This window comes from Carcharhinus amblyrhynchos, chromosome 4 (assembly GCF_965287045.1).
Source record: "Carcharhinus amblyrhynchos chromosome 4, sCarAmb.v2.hapA, whole genome shotgun sequence".
In the NCBI taxonomy this organism is placed as follows: Eukaryota; Metazoa; Chordata; class Chondrichthyes; order Carcharhiniformes; family Carcharhinidae; genus Carcharhinus; species Carcharhinus amblyrhynchos.
The window spans coordinates 24,415,729-24,437,361 of record NC_137327.1 but is presented as its reverse complement, the minus strand read 5'-3'; the positions used below and the strand labels follow the sequence as shown (position 1 = coordinate 24,437,361).

General features: G+C 42.3%; 1 protein-coding gene across 1 annotated transcript; it reads left to right on the top strand.

Moving 5' to 3' along the window:
• Positions 1–262: 262 nt before the first annotated feature.
• On the top strand, positions 263–13,330 carry LOC145341857 (tubulin beta-3 chain). Its single transcript, XM_080186855.1, has 4 exons — positions 263–369; positions 4,586–4,694; positions 5,487–5,597; positions 9,735–13,330. Exons 1-4 carry the CDS (start codon positions 313–315, stop codon positions 10,808–10,810), a joined length of 1,353 nt encoding a protein of 450 aa, XP_080042981.1. The 5' UTR covers positions 263–312; the 3' UTR covers positions 10,811–13,330.
• Positions 13,331–21,633: the final 8,303 nt, after the last annotated feature.

Genomic DNA, 21,633 nt, shown 5'->3' with positions numbered 1-21,633 from the left:
CCTTGCCCTTTTCTCTTCTAACATGGCGAGAGAGGCAGCAGTTGCAGTAGTGCTGAGGCATTTCGTGGGAGGCGATTCTGGCGTTGCAGGGGGATGTTGCAGTGTGTCCCCGGCATCCTCATTGGCTGCTGCCGCCGCTCTCCCGGGAGACTGATGTAATCCTGGTCTGGCATCAAGCTGTTCCTGTGGCACTGATCAGCTGGTGCGATGCGATGGTATAAAAGGGCAGGCAGCACCTTGCCACAGCCTTCCCCAGCCAGCAGCAGCGGCAGCTGACAACTCCGAGCGCTACAGAGGCAACACAGCGAGAGGATGAGAGAGATTGTCCACATCCAGGCTGGCCAGTGTGGCAACCAGATCGGCGCCAAGGTAAAAGTTTAATTGCTGTCTGAGAATTTATATCATCATTGATAAATGGTCCTGTAAATAGATCTGTTCAGGAAAAAAAAGCTGAAGAAAATAAATGGGTTTAAATGTATGGAATTCGTGAAATAAAATCCACTATGTAATAAAGAGGTGATTGTCTTGTTTGGGATAAATAAAGGGCATTGTTCTATCTATAAGCTTCTTGTTCTGTGTTAAATAGAATTATTTCTGTCCCCCACACAAAAAAAAGTGATGACCCATAAATGGAGATGATTTGTAATTGTATTTTCACTTCACCATTGTTTCCGTTAGGATGTCTTTTGTTAGGTTTTGACATGGTTAGTGGAAAGCTTGTCCTGGAATCTGCGCCTGTGGGCTTGCTCTCGACGAGAGACGTGTGGGCTCTGCAGACAGCCACGCCCGAGACTGCAGATAGCAGGGGAGAAAGGGATTAGCCCAGCTCTGCCGCACCGTCCGAGGACAGTCCCACCGCCAGCAGAGGCTGGGTCGGGAGGGAGTCGGCACCCCACAGGCTGCAGCCCCAGTTTCACTCACAAAGAGCTTTCCTTCCACAGCTGACATCGATGTTTAAAACCGTCCAAGACGAATAACCTTGGCGTGGGACATTGTCGCCTGCACGTCTCCATTCACACATTGAAATGCCATTAGCAGAAAAGCAATGCTTAACACTAGCACTCTATGAAAGTGTAATAGCAGGAGGGTAATCTACAGAATTGTTTCAATTCTTACATTGTGCAACCCGCTTTGTGGCTTTTACGTACGACCACCAGGCAGGGCGGCTCTGCGGTATTGTATAAGGAGAATCTCTCCTATTTATCAAATCAAACCAGTCTGAGCAGAATAATCATAAGACAGGAGCTTTTGAAATGTGAATGGAGACTAGCTCATGCACTGCGAAAAAAAATCACGCTCCATCGATGGTCACGTTTAGAAGGTGAGGGGGGGGGTCTTTGTTCCAGTGTTGAATGGTTATGAGGACGATGGCTTAAATGTGGTACCCAGATTATTAGCACGTGGCTAGACGGCGAAAGAAGACAACGATGGGTGAAGTGAAAATATCTGAACAGTCCTAAATGTAGCATCTGTCGAGTGGTCCAATCCGCTGGGACTGGGACTGGGACAAGATTAGTTGTATTGAAATCCTTTTCTGACTATCGACAGAGTGAGAGGCTCAGACGGCTACGTGACTGGGATCACAATGCCCGGGGTTTTTGCCAGCCACGCCATGAAGAAGAAGAATTCGGGGTTAAACTTGGGCGTGGCTGGTTTTGATGCACCCAAGGCAATTGCCTTGAAATCGTGGCATCGTCACACAAAAACCTTATTTTCCATCATTGCAATCAAGCACAAGTGAAATCTTTGGATGAGAGTCTTATCAATTAGAGCGAGAAGAATTATTTGCAACTAAGGTGCTCCTAACAAAGCCAGGGGACATTCTCACTGAACCTCTGGATGAACAAATTGATACATTGATTTTTGGTTAGCCAATTGGAATGGGTAGTTGCTTCCTCCTGCACCTCCCTCTTTCAACTCTTTTTCAATTTTCAACTTCCAAAATTTCCAGTTAAACAAAAATCAAATTTATAACACCTGCCATATCATTCTGGCTGCTGTTCCAGATAGCATGTGTGAATGGACCATGACACCTGACCTAGTAAACTGCAGTATGGCACATGGAACAGTAAAAAAAATGCACTTTGACATGTCTTCACAGAATAGATAGTAAAATGTTTATTGCAGACTTAAAAAGAAAAATGGCAAAACTGAAAATCTGAAATAATGCAAAATAGGCAACCCATATCATAAATCACAAAATAAATAAGTTAACGTAGGTTAGGGCAGCACGGTGGCACAGTGGTTAGCTGCCCCACAGTACCAAGGACCCAGGTTCAATTCTAGTTTCGGGTCATTGTCTGTGTGGAGTTTGCATATTCTCCCAATATCTGTGCAGATTTCCTCTGGTGCTCCAGTTTCCATCCACAGTCCAAAAGATGTGCAGGATAGGTTAACTGGCCATGCTAAACCACCATAGTGTCAGGGGGATTTGCAGGGTAAATATGTGGGGTTACGGGAATAGGGCCTGGATGGGATTATGGTCAATGCAGACTCGATGGGCCGAATGACCTCCTTCTGCATTGTAGGGATCCTGTGATTCAGGGTTGCAATTCTTGGGTTCAGATCTTGATGGATTTGTTATGAATATAACATTTTGGTTTTTTGTAATCATGCACTGCATCAGGTATTCCCATATCAGTTACAATCTTGTAAACTAAACTGCCTATTACTTTGGATCAACTGTCTCCAGAAAGACTTGTCCTTGCTACCTGCATCTGACTTTTCACTTCTGAAATCAAATACATCAATAAGCTTTGAGAACGTGGTCCAATTTGAGTCATGTTGCAGAAAGCTGTGATGGTGGACTCTGGCCTACTGGGAACCAGATCCATATTAATCTTGTAGCCAGCAGAAAGAGGAGACCTTTATCTGGTCAGTTTAGCTAGATTTGATGCTTAACGTGCAATATACTGCTTTTAGAAAATATGTGCCAGATGGCAAAATACCAGAATTTTACTGGTTAAAGTCATTTTAAAGTTGCACCTGATACCTTTAAGAAAGATTAAATGTGAATGTATTAAAGATTCAGAGACATATGGGTCTGTGAAGAATAATAGAACTGCAAGGAGCCAAAATGTGAAGAGGACATCCAATTTATTCTCTGGAGGGTGGAGAGGAAGAAATTAAATTGGTGCCGTATCTGCCAGCTGGTGTTGAAAAGTAGGTGAGCTTGTAATGAATGAGACAAAGTGGGAAATTCAGATTTATTGGACAGCTGAAGGCTCCTACTCAATCAACGATACCCCCAGGAGATGCAGAATAACATTAAAGCTACTTTGTGCAGTCAAGCAACCAAATCAATCTCAGAAAATTAGCTGGGGTCAAAATATACCATAACATAATGCTGGCACTTTCAGTACCATGGTCAGCTGCTAAAGATTTACAGCTCAAATTTAAACACATTGCAGAGAAAGATCCCTTTTCCAGAAAGAGTGCAAAACAATAATGAAACATTACTGCAGTAAAAAGCTTCACATGCTGTGTCCATTTGGTAAATCCAGTTCTTAACAATGATGAGGTTACTGTGTCCTCTTTCATAGGATGGGTGTTTACAATTAGTTTGCATGCAACTTTTAAAATACAGTGATGAAGTACTTGTGCTAATGGATATATAATGGCTTCCTTTGACTTGTGGGATCCTAATCATAATCCTGATTTCACTGTTAAGGAGAAAATTATCAGCTTCATTGAAAATGCACCAGTTTTTTTCTCCCAAAAATTGCTTCTTTAAAACATATTTCAAAAATCCGTAAGTTTCCAATACATTTTAATATTAGATTTTTACAGTTTTTCTAAGTTTAGAAAATATATTGAACTTGCAAAGGAAATAGAAGCTTCATTTTCTCTGAGTGCCTTTAATATATTTTGCAATCCTACATGATCAGTAAATGCGATTGATGTTAAAAAGTTACTGCCTCAAAATATTCTGTTTCATTTTGAGTAAAAAGGACACAAGAATCATTGAAGCGAGATGTAATTAGTTTTTACTGGCGGTCCTTACCCCTGCTATTTCTGATGCTATGATAATTACTACCTGCCAGCAGACAGATACTTTCTCCAGGCAACCATCTCCACTGGAGACCAAGAGTACTTTAGGTATTTTTAATCCAAGAGAGAGGAATAAAAACATTTTTTTGTTTCTTTGGAAATCAGGTACAAACTTTATCTAGGGACAAAGAAAGAAAATTAGATTTTGGTATTCCAAACGCGATCAAATTGAATTGCAAGAATCCTTTTAGATCTTAGCCAAGGCAAAGCAAAAACATAATTTTTATTAAGTGAAAGACTTGACCACCTTAAAATAGTCAGTAGTAGAGACATAGAGCCAAACAAAAGCAATTTGATTCCATGTGTATACTTGCTGGGGTTGAAGCCAGCACTAATGGTGTACTGTGCTATTAAGCGATGAAATAATTGACCTGCATCCATCATTTTGTCACATTATAATTATTAACCACACACTGAAATCCATACATTGATTAGAGCAGTCGTTGTCCCTTTCTTCCGTTATTTATATATATGACTGCATCTAGCTTAATGCTGATTAATGTGGTTGGATACCTTGTATTTCTTTTCTTCTCAGTTTTGGGAAGTCATCAGTGATGAGCATGGAATCGACCCCAGTGGAAATTACGTGGGTGACTCAGACCTGCAGGTGGAAAGAATTAGCGTTTACTACAATGAAGCATCTTGTAAGTAATTCAGAGCTACATGTCAAGATTTATTCAAAACTATGTGATGTCAAGGGGAAATCAGAAGAAAGTGTCTTAAATAATAACGCCAAATATATTGAATTCGGAAGCAGTTACAAATATTGTAGCGTTCCACGATTTATCAAGTTTGTTGGAGATGCAAACATTTGGTCTGGACACTTAGCTGCATTTTAAATAATAAAATGCATAAATATCAAAGCTATGCAAATTTCCAAGTACAGAGTTAATGTCAAACCCAAGTAAAAGTTACCTCTTTTTTTCTTTGACAAAATGGTAAAGCTTTTGAAACAGAAGCTTGGCATTGTCTAATCACTGCCCTGATATTTTGTTTAGATCTTTCTAATGTCCTATTGGTCATTCCTCTTAGTTTCTCAACAATAAAAAAAAGCACTGGGCCGGATTTTAAGGCCTTGCTCTTTCCGAAACTCTAAAATTCCACCTGTGGCCAATGGACCTTCCCATGCTCTGCCCCTCACCCGCTCCAATTCCCGTGGTGGGCGGGGCGGTAAAATTTCAGCCAATATCTCAAATTGGCACTAACATAATGGTTGAACTCTTACAACATCACATTCGTGGAATGGAAATATGGATTGTTATAGCAGGATATCCTCTTGGGAGAGCATAACAGGGATGGTACCTGGGCAATGTGGGTTAAAGTATTATGGTTTGGGAATGTAAATATTTTGAATAATTCCTTAGTTATACCCAATTTCCCCTTAACAAATGGTAAATGCAGATTTACTGACTGTCTGATTTTTGTTGTCTTTGCAGCTCTTAAATATGTCCCCAGGGCCATTCTGGTGGATCTGGAACCAGGCACAATGGACAGTGTCCGCTCAGGCCCCTTTGGACACCTTTTCAGACCAGACAATTTTATCTTCGGTATGTAATAGAAATCAGTCACAAAACAGAAAAAAATGAGAAACGATAGACAAAACCAATATTTTCCATAAATGACCCACACTTAATTAATTTTGATTGCACATTTTGTGTTAGAAATCAGCCACAATTGCCCTGCATCCTAAATTGAAAATAGGGCACAAATGACCCATCTGTCCAGGGGACATCATTAATATGTTCAAAACCACAATAGGCCTGGGAGGATTTTCAGGCATCTAGAGGTCACTCAAAAAGGAAATTAGGCCCCTTTCATTTGCTGATCAGAGGCTTAGCTTCAGTTTTAGATCCCTCAGATAAATTGAGCTTCCTTGGGTACAGGCATTGGACCTTATCATGTCAGGGTTTCAGGCTTGGGATTTCATCCTGAAAGGCTGTTTAATGACAAAGAAAATTATACAGCACTCCTAAAAGTTCTGGTTGCCACCCCCTCGCCCAGCTGCCCTGCCTGCCCACGGCAATTATCTGTTGTTGGTGAGATACGTGGCCAGAAATCTATGGGTAATTTGCCTTTAGAAATTATTGAACATAACTTATTGAAATGAAGTTGAAAACGCAGTTTTGTTCTAACCTGGAGCCCTCCTGTTGGGGAACAGTGCTGCCAATGCATGAAGAAATGAGCCTGGACATATTTCTACCAGCTTTTGTGTCTACTTTTTCTCATTATAGTTTCCTATGTCCACATAAATATTGGAATTCAACTTAGTAAATCTGGCACTCAGAGAGACTTGGGTCTCTCTGTGGCAACCTATCAATGCAAGTTGAACTGTCACATTATTGCTTTTGTCTGAACATAGCCCCATTGTCCCCCACCATCACCAGATTCCCCCAGCCAACACACTCTGGTAAGTGAATACTGCACTCAGTTTAAAGTTATCTTCACATAATTTACATACATTCAGGAACTCTGCTTCAACTTCTGTGTTAGGATTTTATCTACCAAGTGTTACATTCATGGTTTGTCCATCTATAGCTCATTCCCAGCCACCAGTCTCATTCAAATTACTGCTGCTCCCTGTGTCATCCATAGCATTCTTACACAGAAATATTCTATCACACTGTTGCCTATTCTCAAATCCTTTTGGCTGATTTTGGCACATTTAGGCCTCACACCTTAAGCTTTAATCTCAGATTTTGCTGGTTTGAGCCTCAGTTCAAATATTTGCAGCCTGTTCAGACTTCAATCCCTTTCTTTTTACCTTCCCAGAATCATAGAATCCCTATAGTGCAGAAGGAGGCCACTCAGCCCATCGAGTCTGCACCACAACAATCCCACCCAGGCCCTATCCCTGTCACTGCCATGCACTGACCGTGCTAATTCCCCTGACACCGTGGGGAATTTAGTATGGTCAATCCACCTAACTTGCACATATTTAGACTGTGATAGGAAACCAGAGCACCTGGCACGGTAGCACTGTGTGGGATTACGGGAATAGGGCCTGGGTGGGTTTGCAGTCAGTACAGACTTGATGGGCTGAATGGCCTCCTTCTGTACTGTAGGGATTCTACGAAACCCACGCAGACATGGGGAAAATGTGCAAACTCCATGCAGTCACCCGAGGCCAGAATTGAACCCAGGTCCCTTGCACTGTGAGGCAGCAGTGCTAACCACAATGCCACCGTGCCGCCCTCCTCGACCCTGGCCCATTCAGGTATGATTCCTTAAATGCAATGACATCAATCACCAATATATTAAAAATATAGACATAGCTATTTGTAATGGAAACTGCTAATATTTGTCAATCTGAAATGGCATTATCTCAGTCAGAAAGATGCTGCACCATCATTAGTGGTGACGTGAAAATACAGCATGCCACATTTACATAGACAATTTCTCATTATAAACATAGGTGTCGGAACTTATTATAGAGTTAAAAAGGACCTTACCTATGACTTTAAAATCAGAACTGAATTATATCTAGCTTGATTGGAGCATTATTCCTTGTCTTCTAACCCTTATCAGCACAGGAACGTGAGTAAACTGATTAGTCCCTTACATGTGTTCCTCCATCCAACAATAGCATAGCTGATTTGTGATCTAACTCCACATACGTGCCTTTTCTTCATGTCCCTTAATACCTTTGTTTAACAAAAAAATCTATCAGTCTCAATTTTAAAATTAAAAATTGCCCTAACATTCAATTCGTTTGTAGAAAGGAATTCCAAACTTCTATCTCCCTTTTAGGTGTATGCTTTCAATTTCACTCTAATTTTTAGACTATGCCCCCAGTTTATTCTCCCCAGTTACGCTATCAGTATGCTATCTGTTTCCCTTAATATCTTAAATTTAGATCAAATAACATCTTAATCTTCCAGGGAATTCAACCCTAGTTTGTGATCTTACCCTATAATTTAACTTTTAGAGTCTGGGCATCACTCCAGTGGGCTTTTTAAAAAAATTTATTTATTAGTCACAAGTAAGACTACATTAACACTGTGCACCAAACCAGCATGTCTTTCAGACTGTGGGAGGAAACTGGAGCACACGAAGGAAACCCACGCCGACATGGAGAAAACGTGCAAACTCCACATTGATAGTTACCCAAGCCGTGAATTGAACCTGAGTCCCTGGCGCTGTAAGGCTGCAATGCTAACCATTATGTCATTGTGCCACTCAGGCTTGCACATTGATCCATCCAATCTTTCTGAAGATAGGGTACTTAGAAATGTGCACAGTAGTCCAGATGTTGACAAAACAGGTCTTATTTAGCTGAAATATGACTTCTATCCAATTGTATTCAAATTCTCTAGATATAAAAGTCCTTTTTGATTATTTCCATACCTGTTCATGACAATATGGTGGTGTATTTGCGTGGAAATCCCATGTTTCTTTACCGCCACTGTTTCTAGCTTTTCTCTATCCTTTTCAGTCTGAAGGCCACTTGGCCTAACATCTGTTGCATACTGTAGTAAACTAAATTTGATTGGGACTTCCCTTGTGCAATGCCACAAGAGATTAACTGTCTTGCAGATATTGCTATTCATACTCATGTATTTCTGGTTTCTAAGATTACAATTTTGGCCAAAAAGTAGGGGGTCCACTGTTACATGAATAATAGTTCCAAGGTACTATGATCTTGCAGTCGCAGAGTTTCTGGGGTGGAGACTGTTTCTGCCAATGTGTCTGTGCAGGTTTCCTCCGGGTGCTTCAGTTTCCTCCCACAATCCAAAACTTTGTAGGTTAGGTGGATTAGCCATGGTAAATGTGTGGGGCTACAGGAATAGTGGAGTTAAGGGGGGGGGGGGGGGGGGGGGGGCTGGGTAAGATGCTCTTTCGGGGTGTTGGTGCAGACTCAATGGGCCCCATGGCCCCCTTCTGCACTGTTTGGATTCTATGGTTCAATCCTGCCCACATAAGTAGTGCAAAAGGAGCCATAAAGTATTATTAATAAAAAAAATCTCCATGGGAACAGACATCAATTTGTGTACAGTAAATTCATTCTGCCATTCCTTCTTGATACTGTGTCACCATATTAGGGGGCGAGATTGGCGAAGATACAACAGCCTTGAAATTAGGTGTTGGCGTGTGCAGACACGAGGGACTGAACATGGTGCACTATTCTGTCAATGAGTAGGTTTGCATCAGGGTGAGTTTGACTTCAGTGATAAGAGGGTACAAAAATTTTGGACGTTCTGGCTAAAAGTCGGGGTCAACCTATACAAGAGATATATGAGAAATGAATTACTTCTTGGCCAAAAATCAGGGGTCAACCTTTACTGGAGTGTGTGTAGTAACTCTGTTCTGTTCAAATTCACCTTTACTGACATACATTCTTCAGTTGAAAGTGTATTTTTGAACCTATAAAATCACCATTATCTGATTGGACAAAAAAAAATTAATTGAAGGAATCATATAACCATTATAGTAACAAGCCAACTTTGATATTCCCCTCTTTGATCACCTACAATGGCTACATCCTATTGTCTATGTACTGATACTAATATAACCAGTAGAAATCAAATTAAATGTTTTTCTATACTAGGATGTTTACCTCAGCAGGAAATCCACTCCAGAACATTCCATATCAGTGACTATTTCTATCTATATTTACACCGTGCATGTTAACTTTCACTTGCCTGTTTTAATGTTTATGAATATGTTTGACATCCTTTTAATCACAGGACAAAGTGGAGCTGGAAACAACTGGGCAAAGGGTCACTACACAGAAGGTGCAGAGCTGGTGGACTCGGTCCTTGATGTAGTGAGGAAGGAATGTGAAAATTGTGACTGTTTGCAAGGCTTTCAGCTTACTCACTCCCTGGGCGGAGGTACAGGGTCTGGCATGGGAACCCTGCTTATTAGCAAAGTCCGTGAGGAATACCCTGACAGAATCATGAACACTTTCAGTGTTGTTCCTTCTCCAAAGGTTTCTGACACAGTGGTAGAACCATACAATGCCACCCTCTCCATCCACCAGCTTGTAGAAAACACGGATGAAACATACTGCATTGATAATGAAGCTCTCTACGATATCTGCTTCCGGACCCTCAAACTGGCAACACCCACCTATGGAGACCTTAACCACTTGGTATCCGCTACCATGAGTGGGGTCACCACTTCCCTGAGGTTTCCTGGGCAGCTTAATGCCGATCTGAGGAAACTTGCAGTGAATATGGTACCTTTCCCACGCCTTCACTTCTTCATGCCAGGATTTGCTCCACTCACAGCCCGAGGAAGCCAACAGTACAGGGCATTGACTGTCCCAGAACTCACCCAGCAGATGTTTGATGCCAAAAATATGATGGCGGCTTGCGATCCTCGTCATGGTAGATACCTGACAGTAGCCACCGTCTTCAGAGGTAAGATGTCCATGAAGGAAGTAGATGAGCAAATGTTGGCTATCCAGAGCAAGAACAGCAGTTACTTTGTGGAATGGATCCCCAATAATGTTAAAGTGGCTGTTTGTGATATCCCACCCCGTGGACTTAAGATGTCCTCCACATTCATTGGAAACAGTACTGCTATCCAGGAGCTTTTCAAGCGCATCTCAGAGCAGTTCACAGCTATGTTCCGCAGGAAGGCATTCTTGCATTGGTACACCGGTGAGGGTATGGATGAGATGGAATTTACTGAGGCAGAGAGTAACATGAATGATCTGGTGTCTGAATACCAACAGTACCAAGATGCCACAGCAGACGAAGAAGGAGAGATGTATGAGGATGATGAGGAAGAATCTGAAGCACAGGGCCCAAAATAAAAGCTGAATCACTCAACATCCAGAGAGATGATTTGAAAACATGGTTTACCTTAGATCTTCTCTTACCATGCTTTTACTTGTCTTTACTAAGAGTTAGCTCAGTCATAGATTACTTGCTTCTGGTATCCTTACCCTGTTTCCTCTTTACACTCAGTATTGGTCAGCAACCAACACTTCATGAGTTCTAGATATTTAAAACTCCCGATTTTATTTTAATAACATGAATTCCTGATATTTTATTTTTTACTGTTTTGCCAATTTATTTTTTGAATATTTAATAAATTATTGCTGTGAAACATTTTTTGATGTTGACATTTTATGGAAATCCTTATGATTTAAGAATTTTCCAAATTATTCTGGATAAAAAACATCATATATTCGTTAAAGACTAGCTGAAAATATATGCTGTATCAGTGTTGTGCTTATCTCTTAAAATCTGTATACATCACCACATCCAAATACATTATTAGGCCAGCTCAAACCTCCATGGAGCCTAATACTCGGCTCCACATTTAACATAACAGCAAGGTTTCAACATTTTGACAAAGTTTGAAGCTTTCATAGAATTCCAGCAGTGCAGAAGGAGGCCATTTGGCCCATCAAGTCTGCACCGGCTCACTGACAGAGTATCTTGCCTGGGCCATCTCCCCATATCCCCACATATTTACCATGGCTAATCCACCAAACCTACACATCTTGAGACATTAAGGGGCAATTATTTTACCATGGCCAATCCACCTAACCTACACATCTTTGGAGCATGGGAGGAAACCAGAGCATCTGAAGGAAATCCATGCAGACACAGGGAGAATGTGCAACTTCACACAGACAGTGACCTGAGGCCGGAATTGAACCTGGGCCCTTGGCGCTATGAGACAGCAGTGCTAACCGCAGTGCCACCATGCCTGGTTTCCTGAATTCTCCATTTATTCTAAATTCTTTCTCCAGTTGTTAGTTTCTAAACCTCAAATTTTCATTCTATGCTCAACCATAATCTTCATCTCATGGCTATGATTATCTATAACCTTGCTTTGCTTTATAATTGACCATTTCTACAGTTTGTATCATGTAATTGACCTTATAAACAGTTCTCTCTTCTCAAGAACTGTCCTCTCTACTTCAAATCTGTTTTTGTAACCTCCCTAAAAAAAACCTAATTTCTCTATCCCTGCAAATTATCACCCTCTGCAATCTCCCTTTCTTCCGAAAAGCCCTTGAACATGTGTTTGCCTCCCACATCTGTGCCTGTCTATGCAATTCCATGTTTGAACATCTCCAGTCAAGCTTCTATTTATGTCTGCGTCGGCTCTGGCTCACTCTCACTTGGATCAGAAAGATGTGGTTTCAGGCCCCAGACCAGAGACTTGAGCAGGTGGTCCAAACTAACACTTCAGAGGAGTACTGAGGAGTGCTGCACTGTCAGAGGCACTATCTTTAGGATGTGACATTAAACCAGTGTCCAATCTGCCCTTTCATTAGGATGGCATTATTTGAAGAAACTTGATGTTCTGGCTAATATTAATCCCTCAACTAACATCAATGGAAAACAGATGATCTGTTTATTACTTCATTTTTGCCTGTGGGAGTTTACTGCTGCAAATTAGCTCTTGCATTTCCTATGTTACACCAACGAATGCACTTCAAGAGTGGGATTTTACAGTCTCGCTTGAACGAGACTAGAAAATTCCGCCCAAGTCAACGGACATTTCCACCTCTCACCCGCTCCGATTCCGTGGCAGATGTGGCAGTAGCATTCTGGAGCAAATGTACTTTATTTACTGCAAACCACTGTGGGAAAACACCCTGAAATCATAAATGCAAATTCATTTTTCCTTTTAAAAAATTTCATAGTAGGAAAATAATGGATCATCAACTCAATGCAAAATAAGAATTAAGAAACTAAATACATTTTAAATTTTGGAATCCACCATTAGCTGTAGGATATAATTATTAATTATTTCCCTTAAGTACAATTGCCCCATCGATGAAAACGTTTTAAAAACCTATAACAATCACATCCATGCTGAATGACGTAGGGGTTAGAAACAGGAATAAGCCATTTGACCCCTCAAGTCTGCTCCACCATTTAAAAGATCATGGCTGATCTGACACCAATCTCAAATCTGCATCCCACCTACCCCCAATAACTTTCACCCTCGTGTTCACTAAGAATCCATCCTCCTCTGCCTTAAAAATATTCAAAGACTCCCCTTCACCGCCTTCTCAGGGAGTTCCAAAGACTTCTGACCCTCTGAGTGACAAAAATTTCACCTCACCTCCATTTTATTTCAAACAGTGACCTGTCTTTTTAGATTCTCCCACAACAGGAAACATCCACTCCACGTCCACCCTGTGAAGGCCCCTCAGGATCTTATATGTTTCAATCAAGTTGTCTCTTACTCTTCTAAACTCTGGTGGATACAAGCCACATGATGATGCAGCTGCCCAGCGGGCAAATGAAAATATCAGCTGAATAACCTTTTCATTGGGTGGCTCCTCTCTAGAGCATGCCACTACACAAACTCTATGGGGGGGGTGGTGGGGGGGGGCAGTTTTCTTGTCCCGCCCTCCATGGGACTTGTAGCCGGCAGGGGCTATGGGGGGAACCATGCAAAGGTCCGTTGTCCCTGGGCAGGATTTTCCAGTTTTGGGGTGAATGTGGCTGGAAAATCCCACCTTCAAACACTTCAAAAATTGCCACTTGCTTTCTGACTCCAACAAAGTCTCACTCATCTCTTACATTGTTACTGTCCAAGGACCTCCTATCACTTCCTCATACTGAATTCAAAAATTTCATTTACAACACCTACATATCTTGTCGCACCCTTATCCCTGGAGTTCCCTCCAATACTCTTGTCCCAGGCTGTGTCCTTCAGTCTTCTTACAATGTTCTATTGCGTGATGCCTCTCCACTTCATCACTGGTGGCACTGTCTTTAGTTTTTGTGCCTCTGCAGTCTTGAATTGTCTTCCTAAACTCTTATCTCTTGTTCCATCTCTCCCAAATGTCCAGGCTGCTGAATGCTGAAAATTACATTTGACAGGTTCTGAAAAGCAGTCAATCAACCTTGCTGTGACCTGTCACCATTCAGAAGCCAGTAATTTTTTTGCGCTGAGGTAGATTACACCACGCGCAAGGACGGTGCAACTGGCAGCACCTGCCATATCTGCATTTAAAAAAATCTGTTCTTTCAACATGGGTGTCACTGGCAAGGCCATTGTTTATTATCCAACCCTAATTGCTCTCTAGCCGATGATGGTGAGCTGCCTGCAACTGAGTGGCTTGTTCGGCTATTTCAGAGGGCAGTTAAGAGTCAACTGCATTGACATGTAGGTCAGGCCAGATAATGATAGCAGATCCTCTCCCCTGAAGTACATCCACGAACCAGGTGGATTCTTGCAACAATCCCGTAGTTTCATTAACGTGATTAACGAGACTAACGTTTATTCCAGATTTATTAATTGATGGAATTTAAATTCCTTAAGTTGCTCCGGTGGGATTTGAACTATGTCCAGAGCATTGCTGCAGTAGATCATATAAAAGGATGTGATACAGTTTCATGACCACCTTTTCAGTGAACCTCAGGTGCAGACTGTTTTGGAGGCAGAAGTACAGTCTAAATTGCATATTAATTGTGTTTAATTGTACATAAATCATAGGGATTCATTTGTGGTTGCATAAATAGAAGCAGATTGAAACTGCAGTTGTTGGCTTAAGTGGTGCATGACTGTAAAGTGCATCTCTTTAAATAAAAGCTTATAAAAGTGTGTAAGATTGACTCAAATTTATCCTTCACCAGCTGGCTTTCTAGATTAGAATTCTCCAGGTTTTCTGTGAAAACCTCTGCTCCCCTCTTTGCAAAAAGCATCTTCTCTCTGCACTGTATGCCTACTATGTTGCAGACCCAGAGGCACTCCAACCACAGTCTTTCAATTGTCATTACAACTTGAGAATTGTCACAGCTTTTGTGTGGACAGATTACAAGACTGTCTTGCTCTCAGGATGCTGCAACAGTCTTTGCCGAATCCAGCAACTCACCAAAATGTGTCCAAAAATACACCACAGAGCTTGCAGAAATTTTACAAGAGCATAAGTAAGAAGTACTTCAGCTGCACGTGGGTTGCTGGCCCTTAAATAGTGCTAGTGGGGGATCCCTTGTGCAGATGAATGCTTTGCTGAATCAGCTGAAACGGCAGTTTACATCACAATATGCCCACTGTGCAATCTTCCAGAACAAGGTCACCAGTGCTTGCATTCTTCTCACCAACTGTGGACCATACAAGCCACACTGAGGTGACCTAAAGCACTGCTTCACTTACGGCTTCCATAGTGCTGGCGCCAGCGGTGCCTCAGAACCCGTTTTTAATGCTTCTCATCTAGGATGTAAATAATTATCCACTGTACCACTTGCTATCTCAAGACAGCCTTGCTACCTTGCATCAAATGTAACCACAAAGATAAGCCAATAGACACAAATCGCACATCCTGCCACCCTCATTCTACACTTTAGCAGAAACAAAATGGTTCATGCAGTTAAATAGTACCCTGATGCATTAAACCCTAAAACACCTTGAAAATTGACAAAATTAATCATTTAATTATATATAGCTACAGTAAAAATATACAAAAAAATCTACAAACTGTAAACAAAACTAAAACAATTTTTAGATTCAACCACATTTTACAGTTATGCAGACAGAGGGAAATAGGGCAACTACCAGTCAAGGAGGACCAGACAGATAGTGGAGAAGTACATCTCATTCTTCAACTGGTGTTCAATGTTGAATACGAGTGGGAGTGATGGCACCTCTGCAGAGTGCAACCAGAATCAAGTCCATGGCATGATCGGCAGCAGGAAGACTAAAAAAAAGTCAGTGCCGAGATTCTATTGTTAGAGGAGCAACTACTTCTGTGGCCACTGACATGATTTCAGGATGGCATGTTGTCTCTTTAGTGCCAGGTTTAAGGATGTCATTCAGGGGCTGCAGAACTCTGAAGGCAGTCATGAACAGCCAAAAGTTGTGATACATATCGGTATCAATAACATAATCCGGAGGAGGGATGGGGTTAGGGATCTAGGAAACTGCCTAAACTCAATTAAATAACTCTTTGTGATTCATGCTCAGAAACTTGCATTATCCAAATGCAAGTTTATTACTCAGACACCAATCATATAATGACAATTACAGTTCCACAATAGACTTATGCAGCCTGGTTTCTTGAAGACTTAATTTGACCTCCACAGGTGTTGGGAGTTTCAACAGTCCCATGAGCTCTGACTCAAGAAGGCTGTCTCCTGATCTTTGTATTCCCTTTTATGTGGATCAAATTACGAGCCCTAGGATGTAAATTGAAACAAGCTTTCCTTCTCACCAAACTTCTAGACTTGACAAAATAGCCATCTTAATGTTTAACTGCTTCTTAAAAAAAAATTTATGGGCTGTGGGCTTCGCTGGGTAGGCCAACATTTAGTGCTGATGCCCCTGCCCCATCAGTGATGTAATGGGAATCCCAATTAGAATAAATTAGCATCTGATTATCAGGCTTCTACACTTGATAATCTCTCCCCCATTGCATTATCCATTCACGTTGATGTATGAATTATGACGGCTCACAGCTAGGTAGCGCTTGAGACCAATAACCCAGTCCAGGTGATGTAATAGGTTTAAAAGTCCCCACTGAACACTTCCTATTCGGCAAGTCTCCACGTGCTCAATAAAGGAGCTTGAGCTTCACAAAGTCCATGGACAGATCTAGCACGGATCCCTGTGGCTTTCGTGGCCACCATAATATCCCTCCCGCTTAGGTCCACGTCTCACCCAGCACCCCCATAGTAAGCAAGTACTCTGCGATGTTTAGGGATTGGCCAGGGGTGCATTGAGGCAGGACTCGGTGAGGCAGCATGAGCCAAACAGGGGACCTTCATTTCAGGATGAAGCATTGAAGGGTTACTGAAGTAGGTTCCTCCTTAGGTTTTACTTCAGCCTGGAGGCCCACTTCTTCAGCCCCCATATCTGAGTCTGTCCCTTACCTGTTCAGAGGGACTAATATGGAATTAGTTTTGAGTTGTGGGCTGGCACTGGCAGTGGCCATCTCCGTGGCTGGTAGTAGAGCCTGCTCAGGCACGCACTCCCTCACTCTGAGATGGTCTAGGTGCTTCCTCAAGCCTTTGATTTTATCCGATGCTGGTCTTACTTTCTCCATAACGATCACAGAGACCCACCTGGGACCATCCCCGTAGCATGAACCAGATCACCTGTTGAGAAAGTTCTTTCTGTTCTTACAAAATCATAATTTATTTTCTGGTTTCCTTGTTGGGACTGCACCTTCTCCGCCAAGTTTGGGAATAGCAAACTTAATCAGGCACAGAGGCACCATCCCATTAACTGCCCCATTGGGGTAATACCTGTTGTTGTGTATGGTCCGGTAATTGAACAAAATCTGTGGCAGTTTGGTCTCCATGGATACCGTCGGATGTTTCCTCATACTGTTTTTGAAAGTTTGCTGTGCTTGTTCTGCCAGTCCATTTGACGATGGATAATAAGATGCAGTTCGGACACATTACATACCATTGGAAAGCACCATTGGAAATCTCCGCTAGTAAAGGCCGTGCTGTTATTGGAAATCAGGACTTCAGGTATCCCATGTATATTGAAGCTTTGCTGAAATTTCATGATTGCAGCCTGGAAAGTCATGGAACCCATGCGGTGCACCTCCTGCCACTTGGAGTGTGCATCCACCATGATTAAAAACATGAGCTGTCCTTGGAGTCCCACGTACAGGATCACGTGCTTAATTTTGGATAGGATTGGATCTTTTTGGGACCAGCCATTAATCTGCCTTGCTTACAATGGTAAAGTCTCCAAAAAATTCAGGGTCATCACAACCTCTTCCAATACTGGTAAAGGAGCTAGTGGGCAATGGGAGGTGACACAGTGCGTCAGTATTAGCTATTCAGGTTGCAGAGCACTGTTCCAGAAGGTACTCATAGGCCGCCAATAACAGAGCCCAGTGCTGGATCTGAGTGTTCGTATTGATGGAGCTTTTTCACAATAAATATGACAGCCAATCCTCCTTTCTCAATCTGACAGTACCATAACTCTGCATCTGAAAATGTTCTGGAGGCATATGCGATGGACTTTCTGTCCTGTCTTCCCAGCCATATGTCAGCATCGCCCCAGCCCATATGGGGAAGTATCACAAGTCAAAATAAGTTCCTTCTTAGAGTCAAAATGAACCAATTGGTTTGTTGACAATACCTGACATTTAACCTTCGAAAAAGACTCTGCTTGTGGAGCTTCCCAGGACCATCTCTGATATTTTCGCAGTAGGGCGTGCAAAGGCACTATCATGGATGTCAAGTTTGGGATAAATTTTCCATAATAGTCCCAAGAAGGATTTAAACTCTGTTTCTTTTTCCAGGGGTTGGTGCTTCCTTGATGGTCTTTACCTTATCCTCTACTAGATGTAACCCCTTGCCATCTGCTCAGTAGTCTAGGTAAGTTATTTCAACCATTTGGAAAACACGTTTCTCCCTCTTCAAGTGAACTCTCATTCTGGAAGATCTCTGCAAGACTTCGAAGTTGGCCAGGTATTCCTGTGCTGAAGCCACCATGACCAAGATATCATCTAAGTATACTGCTACCTTGGATAGCCCTTGGAGGATGTTCTCCATTACTCTTTGGAAAGTGGCACTCACTGACAAGATGCCAAAAGGTAAGTGGGTATACTCATGAGTCCTTTATGTGTGTTGATTATCACATGTTTCCAGGAAGACGCGTCCAGTTCATGCTGAAGAGAGGCGGGGCTCATTTCCAATTTGCAGAATGCCTTGCCACTTGCTAACTTAGCACACACATCTTTGATTGGGGGCATGGAGTAACTATCGAGTTTTGAGACCTGATTGACTGTTAGTATGTAGTCGCCACAGAGACAAATTGATTTGTCAGGCTTCAGAACAGGGACTATGAGGGCAGCCCTTTCACAAATTGCACAGGCCTTATCTCTAGGTTTTCAAGGTGTCCTAATTCAGTTTCCATCTTCTCAAGCATAGTATATGGGACTGGTCTTGCTCTGAAATACCTCTGAAATAGGTGCAACGTCAGGGTCAACTTAGATCTTGGCCTTGGTTTTTTTTTCCCTAACCTTCTTGTAAAACTATCTAATAATAACTTTGTACAGTCTCCCACACCCAGCCTGGAACCAATCTCTCCCCATAAGATTTGTTTTGCAGCCCAGTATAATAATGAGTGGGGGACGCGTTGATTGCTGCCTATAATTACTGGGGCCATTGTGGTGCCTTTTATCTGTAATGGCTCCACCTTCCTCCCATCTCCCCCACCCCCATCCCCATGTAGGTGGCTAGTCCAGCTTTTATATCATCCAACCTCAGGAGTTGGATGCCAGATTTGAGATGCATATACATTGGTTCTCCGATAATGGAGACTGCAGCTCCTGTGTCCACCTCCATCTCTGAGGGATGGCCATTCACCAGTATTTCTACAATTACTGGGAGAACGTTTGTTGTGATGGTGTAATTCAGCTTTTGTGTTCCTTTCTCTGGAAGTGCAGATTCTTCTTATGATAGGGGCAGGTACTGGCCTTGGCTTTTTCACTAGGCAGCATGTGTTTTGCCCGTTCCTGAAACTTTGCCTTGGCTGTGTTATTTGACAGCGTTTGCAATAATCCATCGTTGGTAATTGCACCTTTCTGGAATATGTTCTGTAATAATCTTGGGGTTGTCATTGCCTTTTTTGACTGACAGGTGGTGACATTAGGATTCCTATATTGACAGGGGCCCTTTGACACCTAGTTTACACAATTACTGTCTATTGAGGACTCAGTACATGAGGTTCCTCCACCTAGTTGGAAGACATTGCTGTCTGATACTGCCAGTAGTTCCTGAGCCCCTTTTTCTGTGTTCTGAAGTGATAAGGCTATTTCAATGGCTGTCTTTAAATCCAAATCAGGTTCTGAACACAGTTTCTTTTGGGTGGTTAGGTCATTTATGCCACACACCAAACTGTCTCGCAACATTTCATTAAGAGGCAATCCAAATTCACAATTTATGGCCCATTCCCATAACTTAACCAAGAACTCAGTGACAGGTTCCTCTTTAATATTTCCCAGCCGTGTTGGAGTGGTATCTCTGGAGGGCTTCAGGTCATAATGGTTTTTCACCAGGTGTAGGTCTACCAGCTCATTAAAAGTTTTTGAATCAGGGCATCCAGAGAGGTCAGACTGTTTATAATGCTGAAAGTTAGTATCCTGCATGCCAGCATCAATATCACCTTTTGTATTTCATCTCCAATTTTGTTGGCACAAAGAAGGTAACACATGTGCTCAGTATACTGTGCCCAGTCTTTCCTGCTGGTGTCACAGGGTGCAAGTTTCCTGGAAAGAGGCATGACGGCCTTACCAGAGAAGATTCTTGACTTATAGGTTTTCTGGAGGAGGAAGATGGAGCTAGTCCAGTTGATGTGACAGGTTTAAATGTCCCCGCTGAACATTTCCTATTGGGCAAGCCTCCACCTGCTCAATAAGGGAGCTCGTACTCCACAAAGCCCACAAGAGATCTACTGACAATCCCCCATGGCGACTATAATACCCCCGATCTCTAAAAAGCTAAATTGTGAATGGGGAGACCAGCGTTTCATCATGGTACCTACCCCATCAACATTCCTCAACTAACAGCTGAACAATATGGCAGAAAAAGCTGCCACTGGGGCAGCTTCAATGCCATTTTTCCCGTCTCCTGCAACACTTTGCCAAAAAATGGGAAAATTCTACCCCTAGCCTCTGACATGCTTTTAAGAACATAAGAAATAGGATCAGGAGTAGAACATCTAGCCCCTCGAGCCTGAGATCATGGCTGATCTGAAGCCATGATCTGAACAATAAGATCATGGCTGATCTGAAGTGGATCAATTCCATTTTCCCGCTTTCTCCCCATAACCCTTAATTCCCATGTCTATCAAAAACCTATCTACCCGTGACTTAAATATATTTAGTGAGGTAGCCTCCACCACTTCAATGGGCAGAGAATTCCAGGGATTCACCACCCTTTGAGTGAAGAAGTTTCTCCTCAACTCTGATCTAAACTGCGCCCCCCTTATCTTGAGACAGTGTCCTCTAGTCCTGCTATCCTTTCTAAGTGGGAAGAATCTCTCTACCTCTATCCTATCCATCCCCTTCATTAACTTATACGTCTCTATAAGATCCCCCCTTTTGTAGCCATAGTATTTACATGGCTAGTCTAATTCAGTTTCTGGTCAACGGCAATCCCAGGATGTTGATAATAGAGGATTCAGCAATGGTAATGCTATTGAATGTTTAGGGGCAATGGTTAAGTATCTCTTTTACTGGAGGTGGTCAATGCTTGGTATTGTGTGATGCTAATGTTACTTGTCAATTCAAGCTTGGATATTGTCCAGGTCTTTTTGCATTTGTACATAGACTGCTTCAATATCTGAGAAGTTGCAAATGGTGCTGAACATTGTGCAACCACCAGCGAACATCCCCACTTCTGATCTTACGATGGAAGGAAGCTCATCAGTGAAGCTGCTGAAGATGGCTGGGCCTAGGACAACCTGACGTAGCCTTAATATTACAATAGTAGCAGGATGGTTTAAATGTCAACAAAGAATGACAAAGAAGTTGATAAAGAAGGGTAGGATAAGCTATGAAGCTGGGCTAGCGCTTAATATAAAAAAGGATAGCAAGAGTTTTTATAAATATATAAAAAGGAAGAGGCTGGCTAGGGTGAACGTTGGACGCTTAGAGGATGAGAGGGGGGACTTAGTGGTAGGGGATGGGGAAATGGC

What these genes read in the sequence shown, in the direction of transcription:
- LOC145341857 (XM_080186855.1), top strand. Translation starts at nt 313, where the DNA reads ATGAGAGAGATTGTCCACATCCAGGCTGGCCAGTGTGGCAACCAGATC. An exon ending in TTACTACAATGAAGCATCTT is followed by an intron (nt 4,695 to 5,486) that starts GTAAGTAATTCA and finishes TTGTCTTTGCAG; the next exon opens with CTCTTAAATATGTCCCCAGG. An exon ending in ACCAGACAATTTTATCTTCG is followed by an intron (nt 5,598 to 9,734) that starts GTATGTAATAGA and finishes TTTTAATCACAG; the next exon opens with GACAAAGTGGAGCTGGAAAC.